At 25.9% G+C, this 27,992-nt stretch overlaps 1 protein-coding gene across 1 annotated transcript; it reads right to left on the minus strand.

Annotated features, from left to right (window-relative positions):
• opa (odd paired) lies at window positions 1–27,980 on the minus strand. Its single transcript, XM_065508894.1, has 3 exons — window positions 26,714–27,980; window positions 1,381–1,550; window positions 1–1,251 (listed from the first exon to the last, which is right to left on the minus strand). Exons 1-3 carry the CDS (start codon window positions 27,753–27,755, stop codon window positions 478–480), a joined length of 1,986 nt encoding a protein of 661 aa, XP_065364966.1. The 5' UTR covers window positions 27,756–27,980; the 3' UTR covers window positions 1–477.
• Window positions 27,981–27,992: the final 12 nt, after the last annotated feature.

The raw sequence follows: 27,992 nt of genomic DNA on the forward strand, positions 1-27,992 counted from the left end.
AAAATTATCAATTATTTTTTTTAAATTTTATTTTCAGGTATTTAATTAAGGTTTTTTTTCATAATATTTTTTTATGATTTTTAATTAATAATAAATTTAATTTTTTTTATTAAATGATTTGTGAGGATTTTTCTTTTTTATATATTTTTTTTAAGGAAATATTTGGCTTTAATTTACAATTAAACTTAATAGGAAACGATTTCATTTTTTCGAGTTTAGGTGTTTCTAGGAAAACAAAGCAATGAGTGGGGAAGGTAAAGTAAATGAGAGCAGTAAAAGTATCTCTGAGACACTAGGAGAGTGAGTTTTAATGATAAAGAGATTTTGTAACATTTAAGCACACAGTAGTAGAAGTAATTTGTTTATAAAATCTAGAGATTTTTTTTGTATGGTTTTGTGGTATTTTTTTTAACGAAAATTTTAATTTTCCTACAAAAATTTAATAGTAATTCAACAATAAATTGGCCTAAGCTATACTTAATAAGCGGTAGCAGCACCGGGATGCATTAAATGATGATGGTGATGATGATGACCAAAATGATTCAAAGGATTCATGGCATCGGCCCCAGCGGCTGGGGCTGCGGTATGATACCAATCTGTGGGAGCATGATGTTGGGCGGCAGGATGATACAACAAATGATGGTTGGGATGATGATGGCCGGCAACCAGCATGGAGGCTGGATTACTAGCACTGGCCGAAGAAGCTGCTGCTGCCGCTGTCATGCCCTGGTGATGATGATGCGCATGATGATGAGAGCCAGCAGCTGTCAGCGAAGGTGGTGGTCCCAAGGGTGGTGGCAAATAGGCAGACGTGGCCATTAATTGCAAAGCCGGCGATTTAGCGGGATTCTGTTGATGTGGATTGTGTGGATTATGTTGATGCTGGTGATGTTGATGATGACTGTGCAAACCACTTAACGATTGTTGTTGCTGCTGCTGTTGTTGTTGTTGGTGATTATGGCTGGTGACATTGTGCTGCTGGGTATGATGACCACTACTGGCCGTACTACTGCTGCCACTGGACGAGGCTCCCAAGTGTACACTATGCATGGTGGAGTTGGCATTCGGTTCGGACTTGATCGAGTGGGGAGAGGATTTATTCATGCTGCCATTGGCCGAGGTATTATCACTTGTTAAGCGGGCTGAGGGAGGTGTTTGGGCACCACCTGTTACAATACTCGAGGAGGAGGACTCTTCGCCCTCGCTTTCATAACCATGAGAAGGTGACTTTTCTTCAATGTTGCCATGCACCTTTAAAAAGAAAGTAAAAAAAGATAAATAAATGGAAATTAATATTTTTTCTTAAAGAATTTTTATAAAATTTGCCGTCGGCTTTTTTGTTTGATTTAAATTTGCAGTATTTTTTATATCACAACTTACCTTCATATGTTTACGCAAAGATGAGGGATGAGTATAGGATTTATCACAGCCATTAATACGACAGTTGTAAGGTTTATCCGAGGTATGAACATGCGAATGTTTCTTGCGATCCGAGGAGTTAGCAAAGCGACGATCACAGCCCTCATGTTCACATTTGAAAGGTTTTTCTCCTAAAAATAGAAATTAAAATAAATAAATTAGTATACATGATAATAAATAAAAAAATAATTGTTTATAAAATTTTATAATTTTTTTTTTTTAACTAATCTACAGTCTTCTAAAATTAAATTTGCCATAAATTTTGTTTTATTTTTTTTTCTTACAGATTTATTTAAAGTTTAAAGTTGTATGGAATATTTCTGTGACTGACGGCAAATTCATTTTGAAATGATTAATGGTTTTTAAGTGTTAAAAACACAATGGCGCCCCTTTTGACACACAAAACCCAGCCAGACACCAACAAATAAACAGGTATAGAAAAATTAGAACTTTAAAATGACATAAATATGTATTTGCGATTTTTAAATTTCAGGAAAAAAATATAAGAACAACAACAGTTTTAAGATTTGATGAAAAAAACTGCGAGAAAAATTTTTAAATACAAAAATTTAATTGAAAAAAGAGAAATTTTTTAATAAACCAAATCTAATTAATTTAATAATAAATAAAAAATAAAATGAGAATTGAAACCAAAACAAATTTATTAAAAATAAATAAATAAAATGTAAAAAAAATCATTTAAAAATTGTTTATTTTTCTTAAAATAAACGAAAATTTGCCGTTTTCTTTTATAAAATATCACAAATAGTTAAAATTTCTCTGATATGAAGCAGCAAAACAAAAACAAAGGGCTAATTACAGCAAAAAACCAACAACAACATCTTAGTAAAAGAGATATAATGAAAACTAAAACACTCTCCGAGCTTTAATTAAAACATAAATAAGGAGAAGGAGAAATCAATACAAATATATAACTGTAAATGACTATCGTTATGTGAAAAGGAAAACAAAGCAAATACAGGGCTCTCAGATGAGTTAGAAAAATAACTCTCGTTATGCAAAAAGGTAAACAAAGCAAATACAGATGATTTTTAGAAAATATAAACAATTTTGACGATTCTTGAAACAAACAGTAAAGAAAATTGTTAAAAAAACACCAAACATTTAAAGAATTAGGTCAAGTATTGATATTTTTTGAGCACTGAAGTAAAAAAGTCTTAATAAAATTAAAATTCCAAAAGCTGCAACATGTTTAGAGCACTAAAAACAGTATTCAAAATGTGTCTGCGTGGTCCTTAATAAACTAAATTGAAATTTATCGGCTTTATTTTAATTTCATCAATTGTTTTCCTTTTATTTTTTCTTAAATAAATTTAATACTCCCCTATTTGTTTTGTTTTCAACTAATAAAACGACAATATTTATGTATGTTTTCTTATTTTTTGTGTCAGTTCAATAAAAACCTATAAACTAAAAACTTGATGTTTTTATAGAATAATAAAAACAATAATCACAAGAACCAGAAGAATCAAAAATACTAAGAGAAAAAGGTGAGTATTTATACACCATTTAAAATATTAAAAATAACTAAACAATAAACTGTCTTTTTGATGTTTATGTGGTTATTGTTAAATTAAAACAAAGACCAGCTATAAAAAGGCCATAAATTATTAAAAGTCGAGCTCTTTGAAAGGCCTATTGTTTGTGGTTAAGAAATTCATAAGAGAGAAAGAGAGGGAAACACACACACAATTTTATAGAATGTGGATTGTTGTAATAACACCTGTAAAAAGGTCAAAGGTTTAAGGATTATTTCATATATATAAAACTAGCCAAATGTAAAGAAAACAAGGCCATAATTTATCGATTAAAAAAATAAATAAAACTAAACAAATCTAATAATTTCAAATAATAAAATAAAGGTGTTACACTTATCAAAAAGAATTAACTATGGGAATTTTTAAATCAAAAGGATAAGAAATATTTCAAATAAAAGTAAGCGACAAAATTCCAAGAAAATTTTTAAATAAAAACTATAAATTATAACAAAAATTTAAAAAAATTGTAATTAAAACCAGCTCCACATTAAAAATTTAACAAAATTAAATAAAACTTACAGAAATATTAACTAAAAGAAATTACCAGAATTTTATTTAAAAATTTAAATTTCTTATTTTCTAATTAATTTAAATTCTTATTTTTTTTAATATTTATTTGTTCAACAAAAAAAGCTTTCATAAATATAGTTTATTTTTTCAACACTTGGGGATTAATATTTCAGTTTGTTTTTTGTTCACACTCTCTGCTGTTTGTATTCAATATGTTTTTTATGACATTTTAAAGTTTAAAGCGGATTACCCAGTATTGTTGGGTAGATAATGTCATTATTTACCAAACAAATCTATACAATAACATACAGAGAGTAAAAAAAAGCGCCAAATAAGCAGGCAGCAAAGCTGGTTATTTAAACCTTTGACAACTTCACGCTCATTGTAACGGTATAACAAATGAATGAGAACTAAGGTGACCACATGTAGTTAAAATTAAAACTTTTACTTAGTAAGTATAATGTTTAAATTAACATTTGAAATTTATCCCGGTAAATGTTGTTTATTTCCACCCTCTTATTGTTTTGTTACAAAATTTATTTTTTTTAGGTTTTTTTTGTGTTATTATTATAATTAATTACAATTTATTTTACAAGAGCCCTTGGCAAATTAATTTTTAACGCTATTTATCTTGAAGTAAGAGAAATAAATAAACACCCAGCAAACTGAAAACAAGACAATGAGTTTTTTTTGTATGTTTAAAATAAACAACAACAAGAAGTATGTCTGGGAGAGGCAAGCCGAGAAAAAAAAGTCAAAATAATTTATGAGTTTTATTTGAAATGACATTTGACATGTCATTGTTATAACAATAACAACAGCAACAACAATACAATAAACACTTTAAAATGATAAATTTAAAATTTATTTAAAAAGGTAGACAATAACAACAACAACTATAGAAAACTATAAATTAAAAACAAATTAAATTAAAATTACAAAAAAGAGCTAAAGAAAAAAAAGGAATTTTTAATTGTTTTAGACGTTTATACAAATTTGGGAATATAAATAAGGGAATTTTAAACAAAAATATGTACTATATTTGAAAGAAATTTTAAATTGTTTTTGCAAAATTCTTAAAAATTAAAAACAAATAAGAAAAAAAATAAATTTTTAAAAATTTTAAACATTTAGACTCTAAAGTTTCTCTAAACTTTAGAGAAACTTAAAAGAAAAATTAGCAAATTTTATAAAAGACAAAAGCAAAAGTTAATAATTCCTTGAAATTTACAATGTGTTTTTTTCAAAAATTAACAAAAATAAATTTTAAAAATACAAGAATAAAAAAAATTTTTAAATGTTTTAAACATTTTAGAGAAATTTAAAAGCAAAATAAGGAAATTTTATAAAAGATTATTCAATAATTCCATGAAATTAAAGGTTTTTTAAAAAATTCCCAAAAATATAATTTAAAAATACTACAATTTTTAAATGTTTAAACAGATTAAAAACTTAAAAGAAAAATAATTAAATTTTATAAAAGATAAAAGCAAAAGTTATTAATTCCAAATGATTTTTTTTGAAGAAATTTTTAAATGTTTTAAAAATTTTAGAGAAATTTAAAAGAAAAGTAAGGAAATTTTATAAAAGATAAAAGAAAAATTCAATAATTCCATGTAAATTGTAATTGTTTTTCAAAATGTTTAAAAATTATCAATTAATATTTGGATTATTTTAATGAAAATTATTTTATTGCTCTAACATTTTAATTAATTTTTATATTTTCCAATTAATTTTATTATATTTCATTTATTTTTTATTCATTTCACTATTCTCAAGAATCTTTAACAATTTCAATTGCTTGTTTAATCAAAAAAAAAATGCTAGAAAAACCTTCTACTTTTCATTAAATCTTCAATTTTTTTCCCCCATTTAAAAAACTGTCAATAACATGCCCAACATTTTTTCACAAGCCCCCCCACCATCAGCCATTTTTTTTTCTATACACAAGTTTCCATTACAATTTTCCTGCCTGTCTTAAAAACTTATTGTATATAAAAAGTAACAAACAAACACAAGAAGACAAAAAAAAATAATCAAAACATTTAAAGGTCTTAAACAAATCATTTAAATTGTATGAATAAATTTTATATAAAAACGCCTACATTTTCTTTTTTTTCTATTGCCTTATACAAAAACTCAATTTTATTTTAAATCACACCCATTTTAAGCGTAAAGTTTCCCTAACCACTTTATCATTTTCCTTAAACTTCCTTAACAAATATAATAATATCATCAACAAAAAGAACTGAAAACAAACCAAAATGGTAGGCTTATGCTATTACGCGTTATTCCCTTTTTTGCCACTTTTACATAATATTCGCATTATAGTATAATATTTTTTTTAAAAAAGAAATCCTCTAAAATGGCTTTTAAAGGATTTTTATTAAATAAAGTTTTTGCTTTTTTTTAAAAGAAAAATTAACAAAAAACTGAAAATATTTATAATATTTTGCATAATAAACATATTAAAGATTTAACAACAACAAAAAAATGGCAACACAAAACCGTTATATTAAAAAAAGGGATGAGCAAGAGCAAACAGGGAAAGAGAGAGAGAGTACCAAACATTGATTGAACTACACTGCTAGAAAAAAATGTGTACGAATACGAAACAGGGTGGCTGAATGGGTTGCTGTATAATAAAACAGGCGTGGTATTTTTGTTTGGGGAAGGAGGGGGAAAATTACATTTTGGCGTATGTTTTTATATGTTCATAGGCATGTGTGTGTGGGTGTTTGTACATTTTTGAGTTTATTTAAGGGTGTTTTGTTATTTGTTCAAAAACATGAACATACGTTTGTTCATGTAATAAAGAAAATATTTAAGCCTGTCAAAAACAAATGCAGACAATTTCATTCTTAGTAAACGTATCATCAAAGAGGGATTTTTTTTTCTGTACTTTTACGATTAAATGTAGGTATGTAAGTATATGAAAGAATATTTATTTATTTTTGTAGAAATAATAAAAGGAAATGTAAGAAAAATGTCTTAGATTTAGTTAGATAAGATTGCAGAAAAGTCATTAAGAGTTTGGTTAAGAAAATTAATGTGGCTTTCAATCCAAAAAAAACAGGAATATTATTTAGATAATATAAAACAAAAAATAGAAAAATAACTAAAATTGGTTTAAAAACTAAACGAATTTAAAGAAAACTTACTTAAAAATTTTGATTTAAGCAAATAATACAATATTTATACATTGTTTAAGCTTAATTTGTGGCTAAAAATATTGTTATATAGTAATTTATACAGAACTATTTAAATTCACAGAAAATCTAAAATTTTTTAGTTAATTTTGTTCTTCAGTTTAAAACATTTCTCTGAAATTTCATAGAAATTTCTATGGAATTCAATTTTGTTTTCTATTCTGGGAAAAATATTGTATTTTTTCTGCAAATTTTTTACAAAATCGTATCATAGATACTTTAATATTACACATAAATTTGGTGTCAGAAGAAAGTTATTTAAAAGTATAAAAACATTTTCGATTTACTTTAATACTGATAAACCTATAAATGCTAAGACAATTTTCACTACTGACGTTTTCTTTTCTAAGAAAAAATGTTGCACTTTTTCTGCCCCTTTTCACTAGATAACATTTTTGGTACTATTATGGTTATTGCAAATTTTGTCAGTCTAGCTTAGTTGTGCAAATTGAAATTCAGTATTATGAACTCTAAAGAAAATAGTACTTTTTTAAGTTTAAAAGCGCTAAAAGCACTAAAATGTATGAAATGGTTCTATATTCGAACCAGAATAGTACTTTTAGAAGTTTTAAAGTACTTAAGAGTTAAAAATAAGATTTTAACTGTATTTTCAAAGCAAAAATATAAATTGTAAGTCAATTTTTAATTTCAAAAATTTGGCTTTTTTCCCATTTTTTACAAAATCCTATTATGATTTTATATTACAAATAAATTTGGTGTCAGAAGAAAGGTATTTAAAAGACCTGTCCAATAGTATTAAAACATTTTCGATATACTTTAATATTGACAAACCTATGAATGCTGAGACAATTTTCACTTTTGACGTTTTCTTTTCAAGGCAAAAATGTTGCACTTTTTCTGGCCTTTTTTCACAATATAATATAATAAATTTTTTCAGTTTCTTTATGTCTAGCTTAGATGTGGAAACTGTTACGAAAAAAAGGGCAGAAAAACTGGCAACATTTTTTATGCCAAAAATACTAACTTTTCTTTCACATACAAGAACTTCTAGTTAATAAAGCTCCCTAAAGTATGCAGTATAAATTTAGATATTTTATTTGCAAATAAATAAGAACAGGCAGGTGTATGTGGGTTGGAGAAACTTGAAGAACTAACATTAGTAAATGCTACCGGGTGAAGCCGGTGCGGTCAACTAGTTTAATATAAAATAATCACTATTCAAGTTAATTTAAATTAAATTTTTATTTAAATCCTTTTAATATTTTATTTATTTTATTTATTTTAACAAATTCTTCTTAAAACTTTAAAACCACACATTATATGCACTGTAATTTATTTATAAGCTTTTCTTAGGGTGAAAAAATGGCAACATTTTTGACCGAAAACATTTTTAGAACTGCCAGTTAATATTTTGTATAAATGGTATACAAATTTAATCTTCAATTAATTTTATATTTAAATCCTTTTAATTTTTTTCATTTTAATTAAACTTAAAACTTCAATATCTTAAAATTTAATTACTTTTTCTCCAACAATTTCAAGTTTCTTGCTACAAACTAAACAAAAAAATCTCTTTAATGATTCATAAATTTCAATTCTTTTATAAACCATCATTAATAATAAAACAAAGCCAGCAAGCAACAGAAAAATATTAACAAATGAATCATATTTAATAATTTTTAAAAGCTGGTTTCTTCAATTTTAAATCAAAAAAAAAAAACTTTCATTTTAATAATTAATTGTTTTCATATTTAAACACCAATCGATTATTTAACTGAAATGAGGAACAACAAAACAAACAAATAAAAACGTTTTGGTATAAATTTATTTATATATCCTTAAATATCAACACCACCATAAATCATTATTAATTTATTTCCCTTTTTTTGGTAAATCCTACATTCAAGTGTCAACACACAAAGATTGTTAAATACAAAAGAGATGCGCAATTTGAAATTAATACACAGGGTTTAAAAAAAAAAATTCTGGAATACCTCCCCTTCCACATACAACAAAAAGAACAAATGAAATGAAGTATAACAATACGAAAAATATTTATATATTTGTCATTTTTTGGCATTTAGAATATTCTTTTTTTATTTATTTATACATATTTTATTGTTTTGGCAACAATGCAGGCAGGCAGACAGACATACAACAGTAGCTGCTAAGCTAAATAAGTGAGTGATGCAGTTTTTTTATTTTGTCAAACAATGTTAATGACAGTTTGAGTGTTTTCCTTTTTTATTTAAGGAAACTATAAAATTAAGCCGGAAAAGCCAAAAATACATATAAATGGGCAGCATTTGCTTTAATACAACAAATATGGCAGTCTTTTTCATAAATATCAATTAATACCGTTATTTTAAGGTTTTGTTTACATTTAGCACAACAACAACTAAGCAATATGGCAGCCCTTTAAAATACTCTTTCACTCTCTCGTCACAAAAATAACAAAAAACCGTTGTTTATTTACATTTCAGGGAGTTGCCAACTTTATTTTAAGTTATAAATAAAATATGTTTTAATTTTCTTTTCAACTATTTTAAATTATTTACTGCAAACCTAAATCTTTTAATTTATTACATGTGTATGCAAAATTCTCTATCAGGGTAGTTTTCTAGCCAAATGCTATTTATATTTATTTATTTTTTTTGGTCATTCTCTTGCTATTGCAAACGGAAAACCGTTAAAATATTATGATTATGTTTAAGATTTATAGGATGATGATGTGTCTATTGAAAACTCCTGTCAAGTGATACGTAAATAATTGACAATTGGGGTCAGTTTTTTTTTTGTTCCTTTCTTTCCTATTTTTTTGTTTAGCGAACTGTGGCTTGGCAGTCTTTAGATATTTATGGGCTACCCAGCCTCTTTTCATAATATTTTAGCTGTAATATTTTGTGGTTTTATGATTTTTCACTTTTATTTAAAGGAGGGTTTGAATTTTGTTGGTTGTTAAGCTATTACTTCCCTTATTGCATAGATGGGAAACAAAGTTGTAGTAGTAGGGTGTTTATTGAAAAGGAAAAAAAAAAGACGCAACAAAATAAAAACAAAGATATCAAATTTTACACATGAATAATTTAAAAACAGTTTAATAGACTGCTGATAGTTTAACAACAAAAGTATTGGCAACTGTTTGAAAATAAGGGATTTTAGTTTTTTTTTGTTGTTTAAGGTAATTAGTAAAAGATTTCTAATAATATTTAAATTTTGTATTTTAATGTATTTTTCTAGTTAGTTGTGCTCATTTAATCTTAGGTAATTTTTTAAATTTTTATTTCATATTTTACTTTTTCTTGTATTTAGTGTAAGTGGTTTTTCTTTATTGTATATTTATGTTAAACACGTTTTAACTTGTTTTCTTGTTTAAATTTAAAGGTAGGTTTGCTTGGTTTTTACTAAGAGTTTTTTCAATACTGCTGCAAATTGTTTACACTTTTTAAGGTCTGCCTCAGGCTGGGCAAATTGAAAGTTTTTGTTGGTACTTTTTTTTGGAATATAAAAGTACCTAGCGTTTTTATATTGGATTTTATTTGTATTTCCCTGACAATTCAATTTTCACTTCTGAGGTTTTCTTTTCAAATAAAAAATGTTGCCCCTTTTTCTGTCGCTTTTCTAAAATTAGTACTTTTTGTACTATTATGGTTAGCTATTGCAAATTTTGTTCAGTTTCTTAATGTCTAGCTCAGTTGTGGAAAATTGGAAATTGAACTCTAATCAAAATAGTACTTTTTGGAGTTTAAAAGTACAAAATGGTCTGGCTCAGTCATGGAAATGGTACTGAACTCTAAACAAAATAGTACTTTTTGAAGTTAAAAATTCTTAAGAGTTTAAAAAAAGATTTTAATTGTATTTCCAATGCAAACATGAGGAAAATTTTAATTTCAGGGCAAAAATTTTGCCCTTTTCTTGCCTTTTTTATAAAATTGTATGTTTAGTACTATTATGGCTGTCTATTGCATATACATTTGGTATATTAAGGGTATTTAAAAAACCTCCCCAATACTGTAAAAACATTTTGGAAATACATGAACACTTTTGTGAAATTTATAAATTTTTGAATTAAAAATTTATAAATTTTTTTAAATAGTTTTCTTTAGTTGTTAAGCTAGTCCTTATTTATTGGGATAAATAATGAATATATCTTTAATTTCAAGCCACATATGCCCCAGGCTGTTTTCGAAAAAGAGGGCAGAAAAAGGGTAACATTTTTTGCAAGAAAGCAAAACAAAGATAAAGTGTAAGAAAATAGAAAAACTCATTTAAAAATTCACGAAATTAACTCGTAAAATATCGGCACAAAGCAGTCGCACCATGATCAAATAAAGCTCTTAAATATTTATAAAATTTTTGAGGTTTGAATATTGCGGTATTTTTCGTGATCAAAAAGTACTATAGTACTAAATTTTCCATGCCTGATCTGACTAATATTTAATAACAAACTACTTACAAATATATTAGAAAATTGTAAAGTAATTTGTGTTTTGTGGTTAAGAAAATGGTATATTAAAGATTTAAATAGTAAAAAGACAAGTTTAATATTTGAAAAATATTAAACTTTTTTGCGTTGAAAATAAAAATTCATATGAAACAGTTGTAATTATGAATTGTATATCAAAAGAAAGCTGGAGTTTTTTTATTTAATAAAAGAAGTAAAACATGTAGAATTATGAATTATATATCAAAAGCTTACGTTTTTACAGTTTCCGTTGATTATTTCTAGGTTTTCCGACGGCCCCAGATAAGTTACGGATCCTTATATGCTTTCAATATATTCCATTAAGTCATGAGAATTTTGGAATTTAAAATCTGCTAAATCGGCCCAAAAATGGCTGACATATAAGCAGAAATCCCAGATTACCAAAATTTTACTTTGGAATTTAACTTATAGAACCAAAAACCCTCAACTCTATTAGAAATACTTTTCTGAATATTGTGTTACTATTACTGCTAAATGCTATTGTTTTAAAACTATTTAAATTTGAAAACAAAAAATTACTATGAAATCTTATATTCTTCAAAATTAAACCAAATTCCAATTTACAAAGAAAAAAATGCCCGCTTTTTACCAGTATTTAACACTCCTGTTTCCTGTAAAAGAAAAAAAAGAATTAAACCAGGAGTTTGCATTTTTTTTCTTCTTTTCATGACGCCTGAATATAGTTATTAGTGTTATTTAAGATGACATTTAAAGTAGAGTATCATCATTATCATCGGTGGCAGAGGTAGCAGCAGCAGCAGCAACAACAACAATAAACAATAACAAACAACAGTCAAAGGCAAAAGTATTATAACAAAACAAGAAAATCAAGATAAGAAGAAAAGGAGAATGAATTTGAGGCAGCAAACAAAACGTTGACAGAGACAATAAGTCTATGAAGTGTTTTTAAGCCCCATTGTCAACGAGATACATTACTTAAGGCAAATGAAGTGTGTAAAATTATAAGAGGAACCAACAAAAAAGAAGTAACAAAATATGCATTGAATGTCAAACTTATATATAAAAAAAATAAGGAAAATATCAAGAAGAAAAAACATAAAGATTAGCCAGCTCAACACAAACACGCAAACAAACAATATAGATTTATAGGACGGACAGGAGGATGAAATGAAAATAAGTTAAAGAAGCCCCTAACAAAGCAGGTATAAGATGCTAGATTTGTTACAAAATACCGACGGTATTTAAAGAATCTTTCTTTTAAACAATAAAATGTAAATAGAGCAGATGATGATAAGGATTTATTTTGGCAAAACATATTTACAGGCTTGAAAATGAATGAATGAATTTTTGAAATCCTTAAAGATAAGATGTTAATCGTTATTAAGTAAAGTACCAGGTCAAGCTTGAAGCAGGATTTAAAAAATTAAATTGTCATCAAGATAGTTGAATAATGAATGGTTTGTTTGTTTGTTTTTATTACAAAATTAACTCTTTTTCCTTATCACTGTTTTTCTATCTCTAATGTTTATATGTAAGTTGTCAATTTTAACAAGATTTGATGTCAGATGTTTGATAAGAAGTATTTAAAAGAATGTCTTGTTGTATTGTTAAAAATTTAAAAGGTGGGGTCTTTTATTGTTTGTTTGTTTTTGATTTAATGAATATTATATAATAATGATGTCATTTTATAGGTGTTTTATTTTAAAACAGTAGTTGGAAGTGATTATTTGTTAATAAAATATATTATTATAGTTTTATAATATCACATTACACAGCCTCAAAAGTGATTTTTTCGATTTTTTTAAGATCATGACAATCATTATAGTCCGACTTAAATCTTGGTTTTTCAGAACCGAATCTATTATTCAACCCAATCTCCAATAAATCGAAACTTTTAAATTTTAATCGATGGATAGATTTTAGGATTTTTTACCTTAAATAAAATCAAATAAATTTTGGATAAAATGTTTATTTTTTTGATATTTTTTCTTTATTTATTTAGCTAGTCCTTATTTATTAGGATAGATCATGAAGATATTTTTTATTTATACCCAGGTTTAATATCAAGTAGTTTAGATATACGATTTTTCTAATTAAAGGGCAGAAAAAGGGCAACATTTTTTGCCAGAAAGAAAAACAAAGATAAATGGTAAGAAATTAAAAAAACTCGTTTAAAAATCTACAAAATTAACTTGTAGAATATCGGCACAAAACAGTAGAACCACGAGCAAACAAATACAATTATAAAAGTCTTTAAAGAAAACTCGATTCTAGTGACAATTTCCTTCATAGCCTATCCAAATTTATAGCATAATTAAAAACTGCTAACACTGTTGTTATGGTTTTATTAAACTGAGAAAATTAAACTTTATTTAAACTCTGGTTTATGGAAATCTTTTAAAACAAAAAATTATACTCAAAATATCAATTTCAAATTAATTAAAATTGAATTGTTTCACAAAATATTGAAATATGCCACATTTTTTTTTAAGGTTCTGTTTAAATTTTATTTCAAATTTGAATTTAGTAACTAAAAGATCTAATAACTACATAAATAATACTAAAAATAATAAGATTTGGTTTATGTTTAGCTAAAAAGTTATAATTTTTTCTAGAAATTTAAAAAATTCTAATTCTAACACAGTTTTGCTAAACCATAACAAAGCTGTATTCGAATTTGAAAGATTAAATTAAACTTTAGTTAAACCATGATTAATAGAAATCTAAGGTTACGAATACAGTTTTGTTATGGTTTAATTAAACCTAGAAAATATTAAATTAAACTTTATTTAAACTCTGGTTTATAGAAATCTATTGTATTTCTCAGTTTTAAAACAACAATTTAGAAACAAAATTTCCATTTAAAATTTATTAAAATTAAGGTTTGTATTATAAATATGATTACAAAGCAGATTTTTCTAGAATTTTAAACAATTTTAAACATTCTAAGCCCCATTTTCTCAATATCTGGTTATCGTTTTTTGTAACGATAAACCTCCAATTAACATTTTTTTTGTATGAGAACTGTCAGTTTATCGTCACGATAAAAAATAACCAGAGATTGAGAAAATGGGGGTAACACTGCTTTGTTATGGTTTAATTAAACTAAGCACAGAGCAAATTAAATTTAGTTTAAACTCTGGATTAGCTAAAAATAGTATGACTGAATAGTATGAACAGTTTAAATATCTTCTCTATTTCAAAAAATTCTCACACACTTTTCTTACGGCTACCGTTTCAACTAACTGTTTTTACTTAAAATACCAAATTTAAAACTTTTTTTCTAACAATTTCTAAGATTTAAATGTAATATGAGATTTTTATAAATATAAAACTGTCATAACATAAACTCTAACAAAAAATCAGGCTAAAACAAAATTTGACAACAAAAAAATAATAAAACTAAAAAACTATTATTATAATTGTCTGTCTAACGTTTAGGAATTTTCTTAATGTCACAAGTGTCAAATTTGATTACACTGCTTAAAACTAAACACATAACATCAACAATATAAAAATTGTTTATTTTATTAATTGAGTTTATTTTGGGCTTATTTTTTTGTTTTTTGAAAAACTATTTAGGTTAAAATAATCTCAAAGGCGTTGAAGCGTTAATGTAAGAATTTGAAAAAAAAACTAAACACAGACACACGGTTACAAAAATATTGTCATTATTAAGAGTGCGTTGCCAAATATGTATGTTGCAGCTCGAGTGTGAAAGGCACAAACATAAAATAAAATTATGTTAACATGTCACAAAGATTTTAAAATTAACATTTTAGCAAGATCTTTTTTTTTTTTTCTTTAAAGAACTCTAAAATTTGTTAACATCTGTGTCGAATATAAAAAAAAATAAATTTAGTTTATTTTTTTTTTTTTTTGTTTTAAAAACAAAACTTCTTAGCTTGCAATTCCTAACAAAAATTTTTGGTTTTGCATATAAGATTAGTCAGGGATTTCTGGGCTTATGTAGCATGATATAAGTTTCTTTTATTTTTTTTTCTTCTTAACTTCTTTTGAATTTATACAAGTTGACAGTTTAATTTTATGGTTTGTCTGTAGCTGATCTGTTTTTTTTTTATTTTTTGGTTGGTTTGTGTTTAAATATGAGGTTTTTTGTTTGGTTTTGATTATGATACCTTTTTTGGGAGGCTTTAAAATGTTAAATTTGTTAGGAATCTTCTTAATATTGTGTGTGCGCGCGTGATTTTATTTCAACAAACAAATATTCTGCCAAGAATTTGAAATATGTTTAAAGGCGAAAAGGTAGCCAAAGGGCGTTACTTTTAGAACCAACAATAATTTGCAGAAATTAATTTTCAAATTATGACAGTTCAAGGTACAATTTGCAAGAAATATTTTTGGGATTTAAAACAAAAAATACTTCAATTTAGTTCAAGGAAATATTTTTGGGGAACAAAAATTCTTGAAAAGTCTTTGAAAATTAAATGAAACCTAAAGTTGGTATTTCTTAATATTGTTAATTGTTTTTAGCTTCAAAATTTCCATTTCAAATTCAATTAAAAGTAAAACAGTTAAACAAAATATTGAAATATTCTACTTTTTTATTATAAATTTGAATTAAAATTATATTTAGTATGTAAAATATTTAATAACTAACTAAAATTAAAGATTTAAAAAAAATCTTGAAATTTTTTACAACTTTTTCAATATTTTTCCAATTTTTTAAAAAATTTATTAAATAAATATGAATAAAATAAGGAAAACTCAATAGAATTATAAAATCAATACGAAATTCTATTCTAAAAGTAAAGCAGTTTTAGAAAATACTGAAATTTACTAAATTTTTTAAGGTTATGTTTACTTTTTATTACAAATTTGAATAAAATACTTATTTAGCAACTAAAAGTTGTAATAACTTAACAAAACTAAAACCGATTAAATTAAAATATAGAAAATTTATTTATTTAACATTTTAACACCAAATTCTTTCAATATTTTCCCAATTTGGTTAAAATCAAACAAATAATTGTAAAAAAAAATAAAAATCAACAAAAAACTAAAAACAAAAATTCAAGCACTTCAACATTTTGTTGGAATTTGACTTGAAAGCAAATTTATGTAGGTTTTAAACTTGAAAAATATTTGAAAAAATTAAATATTTTTCAAATAAAAAACATATGGCTATTTACTGGAACTATAATTCAATTGCTTGACTATAATTCAAGGCTTGAATTACACTTGATTTCAACTTGAATTCCAGTAAAAATGCTTATAGTTGTTGGCTAGGAATGCAATACTGAATTATATTTTACAAAAAATGGGTCTACAAGAGAGACCAACTAATAATTTCAGAAATGTATTTAAATATTCTAAGTATCTAAATATCTACTATCTTCGGAATTTGATCTCAATCATCGTCCTTAATGTCTTGGCTAACTACCTTTAAAAAGATATTTAATTTGACAAGTTTTTTTCCCGAATTTTATTTGGAACAGATTTGAATAGTTTTAGTTCTATACATTTTTGAACATCTTCCCAAAGTTCAGGTTTGTATATAAATTTGTTTATAAAATTGAGGCAGTTCATTATTTTTGCTTATATATCAGTCATTTCTGGTTCCATGTTGCTAATTTTCAAACAATACAGGGATAGAAGGACAAGGATCCAGAATATATATAATTTAAGCTTAAATAAGCAATGAAACTCATTATTACAACTAAATGAGAAAACTCTTTTTAGTTTGAAAATAAAGTTCTTAAAATCGAGAACTGTTTCCTAAATTTTAACAAAAATTTATGACAAATTTTAATCCTTTCTTTCTTTAAAACCCTTTTTCATGAACAAAAACGCCTACTTTTGTTGCTATTGTTTGAATTTTATTTCAAAAACAGTTTGCTAACTGACAATTTAAATAAGCTGGTCTTATTTTTTTTTTGTCATATACAAAAATTTATTATAAAAAATTTGTTCCCTGCTAATCGGCTCAAACCACGCAACATTGGCTTCAACAGTTAATAAACTAGACAACAACAATAATAGTAATAATATAAAAAAAGTGTAAAGAATGTCATCCTTATGATGACAATTTTACAGTGTTTAAAAAAATCCTCCCCTAGTTTCAAAAATGGCTGCAACTAAAGGAAAACAACCCTTTCTTTAAACTAGAAAAACTAATAAAAACACCACCACCATCATTATTATCATTTTATTTATTCTCTAATACCTTGAAATTATAATGAGTTTGTAAGAACGTCTTTCAAATAAAAAAAAATTTTAAATAAAAAACTAAATACACTGTATTTTGACATTTATAACAAACAGTCATGTTAGTTACGCATTAATATTTAATGGCAACAATATAACTCGACGTTTTTTTCAAACATAGCAAGGGGAAAATGGAAACCAACCCTATTGACAGCTCTAGCTTGAAGTCTGTTATAACAGGGTGTCTCAGATATTCTTAAAATCTTGAAAATAATTTGAAATATTTTATAGAGAAAATAATTACACATAGAGCGGAAACTCTGCTGTCATAGACCTAACTCAATTGTTAAAAACCTAAGTGGTGAGAACGTATCAGTAAAACAAATTATCTTAAAACAAATACAACACTTGTACATGTAATTATTTTGTGTAATTTTTTGTTTGAGTTTTTTTCTAGTTTTTTTTTACAAAAAAAAAACAGCTGAGTTAGGTTTTTAACAGCAGAGTTAGGTCTATGACAGCAGAGTTTCCGATCTATGATTTTAACTTTAAGTTTTATTTGTACATTAAATGTATTTCTGTAAGTAATTTATCTTGTTTATATTAAAAATTTAAATTTTTTTTAATTTTTTAGTGAGAAATGTCTGCAAATCCAAAATTTTAGTTTTTTTTAGAAATAGTTTGTAACTGAATATTTATTTTAATTTAAATATATTTCAGTAAGTAATTTATCTTGTTTATTGTGTAAATCTATGTAAATTTTATTATTTTTGTAGGAAAATTAACCTATTTTTGGGTAGTTTTGAAAAGCTGGAGTATTTTTGGGGGGTTTCTATCATTAATTTTAATTTACATTTAGGATTAAGCCAGTAAAGATAAGATAAATAAATTCATATATGTATTTATATTTCAAAAAAAACAAATTTCTTCTCAATTTATATTTTTAAATAGTAAATTGTGATTTATTCTTGAAATTTTGTAAAAGACATCCTTTAAAAATCTATTTTAAATTGAAATAAACTATTGCTTACAAACTGCGTAACTAATTTGTGTTAGTTGCTTGCTTGCTTTGCTTTCCAAAAAAAAAGGTTAAATGATTCTTAAAATTAAACAAAAGAATACCTGGCTTTTGTTTTGAAAATTTCATGCCAAAAATTCCCAGAAGGATAATAATGAGTTTTCTATATAAAAACAAAACAAACACAACAAGTTAAACTCACAATTTAACTGAAATAAAATGAGTTTTTGTTTTGTAATTTTTTGCATGTCAAAGACACAAACGAGCAACATTCAAGAGAGACAACTAAACTGACAATACAAAATAAAGTCATCAATCAAAATGACAAAAACAAATAAAGAATTACATACATATTTATTTAAAAAAGCAACACAAAAGCAAATATTTATATAAATTTAAATAATAATATAAAAAATTCTTTAAATTTGTAAAGTTTCTCTAGTTATTTTTTTGTATATATTTCTCTTACATTAAATGAAGAGGATGCTTGTCTTTTTCCCCTCTTTTAGAAGTAGAAACATAATTAGTTGCTTGTTGTAACAACTCCTAGTTGTGTGCAGTTTTTTAGTATTTTTTTTGCAAACTTCATTTTAATGACCCTTGTAAAGTAAGCAGCCACAACTCTAGAGAGATTTTGTTAACAAAAAAAAACTAAGACTGGGAAAGTTTGTTAAATGAAATGGCTTTTTTATGGTTTGTTTTTTTTATAAAACTCTGTTTTAATAGAGTAAAAACTATATAAAGAGTATAAAAATAATAAACTCGAGGTGATTAGGTGTAATCAGGGTTAAATTGTGTTGAAAAATGTGACAGGTTTAACAGCATTATAAACTTATACAGCAACAAGTTTGTATAAAACTGCATCAAAAACAGATTTGGATAAATAGCAAATATTAAGAACATTTTAAATATAAAACATGAAGAATAAATTGAATTTAAATTTTACATTATAAATATAAAATAACAAAAAAGATGACAACTTTATTTATTTACTAATAATGAGCCAGGCAATCAATCACTGATTGGCAAACTTCAATAAAGTAAACTAAATTAACCCTCTAACACGCAAACTTTAAAAAGCTAAAAAAAAAGTTCTCGAATATTTTTTTTTAGGGTAATAAACTCAAATAAACTCAAAACAAACATCAAAACAGCCATTAGAAACTAATTTCCAAATTAAGTTTAGGTACCAGTTGCAAAAAGTTGAAGAGTGCCTCAGGGCATTGTTGTCGGTTTAGGTGTAAAAAACATTAAGTATGATATGATTTTATTGAAAAACTAATGAAAAAGAACTAATAAAAAATATTTCGAATAGATGGGGCGACTAAAAGCTAGTAAAACTTTGATTTAAAAAAAAAAAAAATTCACGTGCTAAAATTATGACATCATTCACAAAACAGCTGACAGCACAAAAACTGAAAGTCAGAATGCATTTCGATCTTCGAGGGAAATGTTAATAAATCTGTAAAGTCAAATCTGTAAAAAATTTACAAAAAAAAATTCAAATTTTTTTGGAGATAATTGGTGTTTTGTAAGGCATGCTTTGAGGCACTCTTGCGGGTTAGAGGGTTAAGTTTTTTGTTAAATTTATTGATTAATATAGCCCCAAAAATTCAAGCACTTGCACATTTTGTTGGAATTCAACTTGAATGCAAATGTAATTATGTTTTAAAATTGAAAAATATATGAAAAATTTAAATATTTTTGAAACAAAAAAACATATGACTTGAATTTATGTTTCCTTGTTACTGGATAATGCTATTCAAGCTTTGAATTACACTTGCTTTCAACTTGAATTCCAGTAAAAATGCTTTGTTTTGTTAAAAAAAAAACTATAATTATTCCTCATTGCCTTTTTGCTTTGTTTTTTTTAACAAACCTTGTTCATTAACCCCCCAAAATTTATTAAGAAAACTTTAATAATTAAATAAAATCAATTACACCTACAGAGACTGACCTCTCTCTGTACAAGTATGTTTGCATTAAACTTAAATTGCAATTTAAAACAAACAATAATCCTGTGCCATAATAAAACAGTTGTCATTATAAACAAAACCAAAAAAATCAAATAACCAAGTTTGTTTTAAAACAATTTGCATAATTATAAATTAACAATAATAATAATAACAACGCCTTCTTTTTTTAACGGCAAATAAAAACCAATAATTGCTGTAAAAAAATAAGGTAATAATAAAACCAAAAATTGTGGCATTAAAAAAAAGCAAGTAAAATGAAATTTAAAACAATAAAAAAACTTTATAAAAGATAATAAAGTAAAAAGTTGGCTATATATTTTTTTTGGTTGGCATAAATAAATTACAAAATATAGGTATTCATACATTTTTAAACACCGTAAAATTGTGGTAGCCCTTCGTTGTTGTTGGCCCATTGACCATTGAACTTTTTTTTTATTTGTTGTTGTCCTATACATACATTTAGCCTTTGTTGTTTGTTATATAAATAAAAGTTTTTGTTTAACCATGTTTGTTATATTATTAAATGCAGACTCCTTTTTTGTTCGACTACTCTCTCTCTCACGGTGTTCAGTTAAATTTAACAACTTTTTTGTTTGTTAGCTTTTGTTAATGGGGAGTTGGTTGTCACTTTCCCGTATGCATCTGAAACATGTTTATTGTAAATACAACCTTGTTAAGGGTTTTCCTATATGTACTCAAATACACAGGCTGTGTATAATTTTTGCTTTTATTCTTTTGCATGAGAGTGTGTAAAATAATTGTTTTACCATCAACACCTTGTTATGGGTACTGTTTGTTATTGTTGTTTTTTCTTTTATTTTTACAGTTTACTCTGAGTATTACCGTTGTTTTGTTGTTTACAGTGTATGCGTATGAATGTGTGTGTGTGTTTTTGTTTTTCCTTTTGAGTATGAGAGAGAGTCTGTGAAAAACAGGAATAATAATAACAACAACATCACTAACAGAAGTATAAGCAGAAGAAATTTATCAAACAAAAAAACACCATACTATTTGTTTGAGTGTATGTATGGTTATTGTTGCTGTAGTTGTTGTTGTTGCATACAAAAGGCTTTTTACACAAACAAATATGGCGTCATCATATGATATGAATGAAAAGGAATTATTTTTGCCTCGTACACCCATATAAAAGCAGCAAACAACAACATCAGCCAGTAAAAACAACTGCAAATGACAGTTAAATTTTGAAGCTATAAATTCTTAAGCAAAAAACAATATTTAAAGGAATACAATTTTGGGAAAATTATTTAAAAATAAGATTTTAAATAGAATTTAAGAATATTTTTTTTAATTGGTAAATAAAGTTAAATAAAATATAAAGAAATCCCCTAACAATGTGTTTAAAGTTGAGAAATATTTAATTACAATTTTAGTAAGGGAAAAAAATAGTTCAATATGTTTTAAATTGCACTGCTACACGTTCAATATATATTGTGATATTTGGATCGCGATCCATTGTAATGGATCACGCAAAATTATTTTATTCTGCGATTTGGATCGCGATCCATGCTACACGTTCAATAAATATCGCGATACTGGATTGCGGTCAATATATATTGAACGTGTAGCAGTGCCCTTAAATAAGTAGTTCTCTAATTTTTAAACAAATCATTTTAAAAATTATTAGACTCTAAATTCCTTGTAATTATTACTAGTTAATTTTATTCAATAATTTAGAAAATATCACAGTATACACTACTATAAGGTTTGACTTGCTTGCTTTTTAAAAAAGTAATGTGAGTGTTAATTTATGCTTTAAGTAGAATTTTAATAAAGAAAACTCTTAATACCAAGCTCCAAAAATTCAAGCACTTGAACATTTTGTTGGAATTAGACCTGAATGCAAATTTTTTTCTGGAATTCAAGTTGAAAGCAAGTGTAAATCAAGCCTTGAATTATAATCAAGCAATTGAACAGTTGTATTAAACTTTATTTCAAGCTCCAAAAATTCAAGCACTTGAACATTTTGTTGGAATTAGACTTGAATGCAAATGTAATGATGTTTTAAACTTGAAAAGTATTTGAAATTTTTTTCTGGAATTCAAGTTAAAAGCAAATGTAATTCAAGCCTTAAATTATAATCAAGCAATTGAAAAGTTGTATTACACTTTATTTCAATAGCATTCTTCATTAAAAGGGAAACATGAATTCAAGCCATATGTTTTTTGTTTGAAAAATATTTAATTTTTTCAAATATTTTTCAAATTTAAAACATAATTATATTTGCATTCAAGTCAAATTCCTACAAAGTTTCCAAGTGCTTGAATTTTTGGGGTTTTGATTTGAAAAATATTTATTTTTTTTTAAATTTATTCAAGTTTTAAACCTAATTAAATTTGCATTCAAGTCAAATTCCTACAAAATTTTCAAGTGCTTGAGTTTTTGGAGCTTTGGTGCTTTTTGGGTTGGATTTTAATAAAAAAGAACTTAAACTAATTTCAATATCTTTGAAGAAAACTGAGTTTAGTGGTGAAAAATGTAGTTAGTTTTGAGATTTTAAAGATTCAAATTTAAAAAAATTATAAGTTTCTTTTAAAAATTGTTGTCAAAATATGCCTGAAAAACTCGTTCAGATTTTTTTCCTTAAACGTTTAAAAGTTTAAACATTTCAAAGACCTTTAAATTTAGCTATATTTACCAAACAATTTAAATAAATTAAACTTTTTGGTAGTTTTTGTGAATTTTTCATAAATTTTTATCAAGTGTAATGAGAAAATCTAGCTAAATAACATTAAACTTGTTAAACCCATTAAATATTGTATAGAATCAGTTAAATTTTACTATTAGACAATATTTACCAATATTCATACAAATTGTAAACGTAAGCAATTTGTATGAAGAATACTGGGGAAAGGGTTTTAAACTTGAATTTTTTCCATACACAATTTGTTTAACGTTTGTCGTTGCGTTTTATAAAATGAGGCCCTAAATAAAAATTGTTGATAGTTTTGGACCAATTTAACAAACAGTTTATTTCAGTGTACTGAAAAAATCAAGTTAAACGTTAAAAAACCTTTAAATTTTACTATTAGAAAAAAATTATAAAAAAATACAAGATATTCAAAATGTAAGACAGTAGTCTTTAATAGTTTTTGCTGAATTTATCATAAATATTGTTTAAAAGTAAGGAAAAACTCAATTTAACTTTTAATAAATTCGATATGTATTACAACTTTTTGTTAAGAAATTTTTCAAAAATAACAATCATTTCTACAATAATAAAATAGGTATTTTATATCTTGAATTTATATTAAAATCAAATAAATTTATTTTCAACATTAATTAACTCTTAAATGTTTTAATTAGTTTTTAAAGCCGTAAAAACATAAATCTTAAAATTAATAACCAAATTATTTAAATTTACAAAATTTTGGAAACCAAAATACTAAAAACAAATGAATGTGTTTAAAAAAAAAACAGAAACATTAAAGTTTTAATTAATAAATAATATTTTTATATTAAAAAGTAGGATAAAAACAAGAAAGAAAAATCTGTAATAAATTCTAAACAAAAACTTAAGGCAACAATTAAATTTAAAAGCTAAAACGTAAAATAGTTTCCAGACCACAATATATAAATAATTCATAAAGTTCATATGTATTTCAAGAATAAATTTAATAAAAATACCACAAACTTTGTCACAATTCCATAAAACTAACCAAAAAAAAACTAAACTTTTTCATAACAATTGTTTAACCGTTATTTTCCCATTGTTTACAAAAGTAATTGGCAAAGAGAGAGTTACAAACAAACAAACTCCCTCAGGATTGATAAACTCACTTGCTCTTAATATTTATAAACAATATTTATATGTATGAGAGTGTGTTTGTGTATAAACAATTAACGGAAGTTTAGACACGTGTCAAAACAGCGTGTAAGTGTCAAAAATATATATGAAATTCGTTAAATGTGTTTAAAAAGAGTAAATAAACAAATAAAACCATTTCATTTAAAATTCAAAATACCTATGAGAAAAAAGTACATAAATAAAAATAAAATGGAAAAAAAACATACCCCCCTGTGCAAAAACCAAACACTTGAAGATGATTGAAGTTTGATTTATATTTTATGATTTTATTGTTTATGATTTAGTTACTAAGCAGCAGCACATGAATGAATTATGAGTTAACAACTACTCATGATAATACACATGAATTATTTTGAATATTTATTAGCAAATGCAAGTTAAATGAGCCTTTAAGTATGTAGTATAAATAAAAAAAAAATAATTAAAATTTGTTTAATTAAGTTGTTTGAACAATAAACTTCCTTTAAAAAAACATGTTTCTTTACAATTAATTTATTTTTTTGTTGTTATGTTTTACAAATCAAGAATCACATAAAAAAAAACAATTTTGATTTTTTGCTTTGTAATGTTTGGCAATCAATATGGCTTGAATATTGTTCGTTCGGTTTTTGTTTATAGTTTTTCTTTATGTTTTTTTTTTGAAAATTAATCCATCATCATGTCTTAAAAGTTATTACTTTTATTGTGTGGTTATTTGTACATGTATGATTTATGCCGCCAACAAAAGAATTTGGTAACATTTTAATTACTTTCCAATGATAAAGCCAATTTTGAAAAGATTTTTTCCCCCCTAAACTATGTATGAATACACCCATTTTAATAAACATTTGTTTTCTTCTGCAACAAAATTAATTTTAATTTGAGGTTAAAATTTAAAGATTTTTCAAATAATTTTACTTATAACTGTTTTTTATTTATATTTATTTTGTTATCAAACCTAATTTTTCTTTGAGAGTTTGAATATTAATATTTTCTCATTGAAAATGATTTAAAAAATGACTAAATTTAGCTTAAATTTTAATTATTATTAATTTGTTTTTTTAAATTTTATACATTTTCTACCATTTATTCACCCAGTTTTTCTTTAAAAGTTTGGAGAATAGTAATTTCCTCCTTCAAAATTTAGCTCATATTTCTGTCAACTGTTAAATTGCTTTTAATAGTAACTTTATATTAAAACTGGACTTTTAATACAATTTTCACTTATTATTTCTTTAAGTGTTTAAAAAAAACTAAATTTTTTATTCATGTCCCTATATAATTAAGTAAAGAGTTTATATTTTTGTTAAATTGTTCAAATTTTAAGTTTTTTATTAAAAAATTATATTATTTCCTTATTTTAGCCTAAATTTTTTATGAATTTTACTCATTATTTCTTTCAATTTATTATTCCTTTATGAATTTGTCTTAAAAACTTGATTTTATTAAACTTTTTCCCTAATTAAAGTTCTAGCTAAGAATTTTCTTTAAAATATTTTATTCTTTATTGCAATTCAACATAATTTCTATTTGGAAACTTATTTTTAATTAAGTTTTTCTTAATAATGGACATTTTACAAATGTTCTTTATTAAAATCAAAGCTTTTCTCTACAAATTCCTTTAAAATATATTTTTATTTGATATTTTGCTTAATCCCATCTTCATATGTTATAAAAAATTAACTTTTAAAATGAAATTTTATATTGTTTATTTTCATCTCATAAAATTTCTTTGATTGTAATGAGAGTAGAAGAGAGATATTGCAAGATAACGGTTCCTTTATAAACAGGGTTTGGAAAACAAACTGTTTTAAAGAGAAGTCTCATGATAGATTTTAAAAGAGAGAGGATTAAATATTTATAACGGTTTTTATTCTAATGTATTGTTTTCTGTCTCTTAAAGCTCAGCTAAATTAAGAAAGATTTTAAGCTGAAAGGAAATTAATGTAGAAAAGGATTTTATAGGAATTTCAAAATGGAATAAATAAGTTAGTCAATAATAGTTTAACAACTTTAACAGACCAAATATAAGTTTTTTATAATTTTTACAATAAAAATGGTCGGTGTAGTTGAAGTTAAAAAACTTCAATGAATTCAAGCCAATGAATTTAGCAGCTTTTTAAATAATTTTCATATAAAAAAATACAATTTATAGCAGAAGTTCAGAAATTTCAGAAGTTCTACTCAAAATTTTATTAATTTGATTATTTATCATTTTATTATTGTTTTCCTGATTTCTTGCATTAACATTTGTTTATTTCCTAAACCTTTACTTTAAAACTCTAAGCTTCGTTTGTTTCAAAACTAAAAATTTGACTTGTTTTATAGCATTAAAACACAAACAAAAACTCTAAATATTAAAACAACATTTTAACCAGAGTTTTGACAGAAAATTCAAACAGGTAGTTTTAGATTCTTGCACAAACTACCAAAGACAAGGTGTTTTTTGCCTCGCTTTAAAAACACTCACAACTAAGGAAAATCCCTGAAAAGTCAGTGCAAACGCCTACGGCTTAATCTCTTTAATCCATACGATCACCGTAAAACAATACATATATCCATATTTATTTATAGGAAAATCCTTAAATAAAACTTTTATGATCTTCCGTTTTGTAGAGAGCACAAACAAACAAAAACTTACCTGTATGAGTTCTCTTGTGGATTTTTAGATTTTCACTGCGGGCAAAAACTTTGCCACATCCGGGATGAGGACAGGCAAATGGTTTCTCGCCGGTGTGCACACGTATATGATTGACCAACTTGTATTTGGCCTTGAAGGGACGGCCATTGCGTGAACACCCAATCCAATAGCAGATGTGTGTGGTGCACTCCGGTCCGCCAACATGTTCCACCGTTAAATGTGTGACGATTTCGTGCATGGAGTGAAAGATTTTGTTGCAAGTTTTGCGATTGTTGGGACCGCCGGGTTGGTCGGGATCTATCCAAAGACATTGCATTTCTTGCTTGATGGCCGAGGCAGCAGTGGCTGGCTGATGGCGCATATAGCGTAGAAAAGCTCCAGCACCGGCGGGATGCATGCCCATGTGTTGAGCATGATGGGCCGCATGTACCGACGGGAAGTTGGTATGATGTTGCGCATGAGCATAGGGATGTGTGGCGTAATCCGTCATGCCCATACGCATTTGATGCGAGTGATGATGGTGGGCGGCGGCGGCATGATGGTGGGAGTGGAAGGGATGGTTGCCAAAGGAGCTGGTTAGATCGGGGTGATTGGCATGAGTGGCAGGGAAGGTGGGGAATAGCATGGAGTCAGCTGGCGATTGTCCTACAGTTTGAGCGGCTGCCGTGGAAGCTGACATATAATCCTGTTCAGTGCGGCGGCCCAAAAGGAAATCCCGTGAGGAATATGTTCCCAATTGTGTGTTAAAAGGTGCATAGCCACTGTTCTGATAGGCCGAGGTGGGGGAAGACATGTCGGAGGATATGCCCGATGACATGGCAGAGGACATTAAACCATTGGTATCCAATTGTTGCTGGCTCTGTTGTTGTGTGTCCTCTTGGCCTGTTTGTTGTTGCTGTTGATGCAACTGCTGTTGTTGTTGCTGCTGGGCAGCCACCAATTCACTTTGTTGATTGATGTTGTTGGGCGACATGCGTATGCCATAATTAGCCAAATGATGCTGACTGGTGGTGGTGGGGTCAATGAAAGCGTTCATCATCATTTTGTTGCTTTTAAGTTAAATAACACTTTTTTCTTTTAAGGTTTTTTCTTTAAACAAGATTTTAAAGTATTTTTCTTTATTTTTTTCGTATTTTGTTTAAAATTTTCTTATGTAAACTTGAAATTTTTAATTCTTTTTTCTTTATTTAGTATTTTGCACTTTTTATTTTAAACATTTTTCAATTCATTTTCAATTCAATTCACAATTTTCGTTTTCACTTTTTTTCGTTTTTTAAAA

This window comes from Calliphora vicina, chromosome 1, assembly GCF_958450345.1.
Source record: "Calliphora vicina chromosome 1, idCalVici1.1, whole genome shotgun sequence".
Classification (NCBI taxonomy): Eukaryota; Metazoa; Arthropoda; class Insecta; order Diptera; family Calliphoridae; genus Calliphora; species Calliphora vicina.

Excerpts from the sequence above, each read along its gene's own strand:
- opa (XM_065508894.1), bottom strand. The coding sequence starts at position 27,755 with ATGATGATGAACGCTTTCATTGACCCCACCACCACCAGTCAGCATCAT. Across the intron at positions 1,551-26,713 it reads CCACAAGAGAACTCATACAG|GAGAAAAACCTTTCAAATGT; the intron begins GTAAGTTTTTGT and ends TTCTATTTTTAG. Across the intron at positions 1,252-1,380 it reads CTTTGCGTAAACATATGAAG|GTGCATGGCAACATTGAAGA; the intron begins GTAAGTTGTGAT and ends TTCTTTTTAAAG.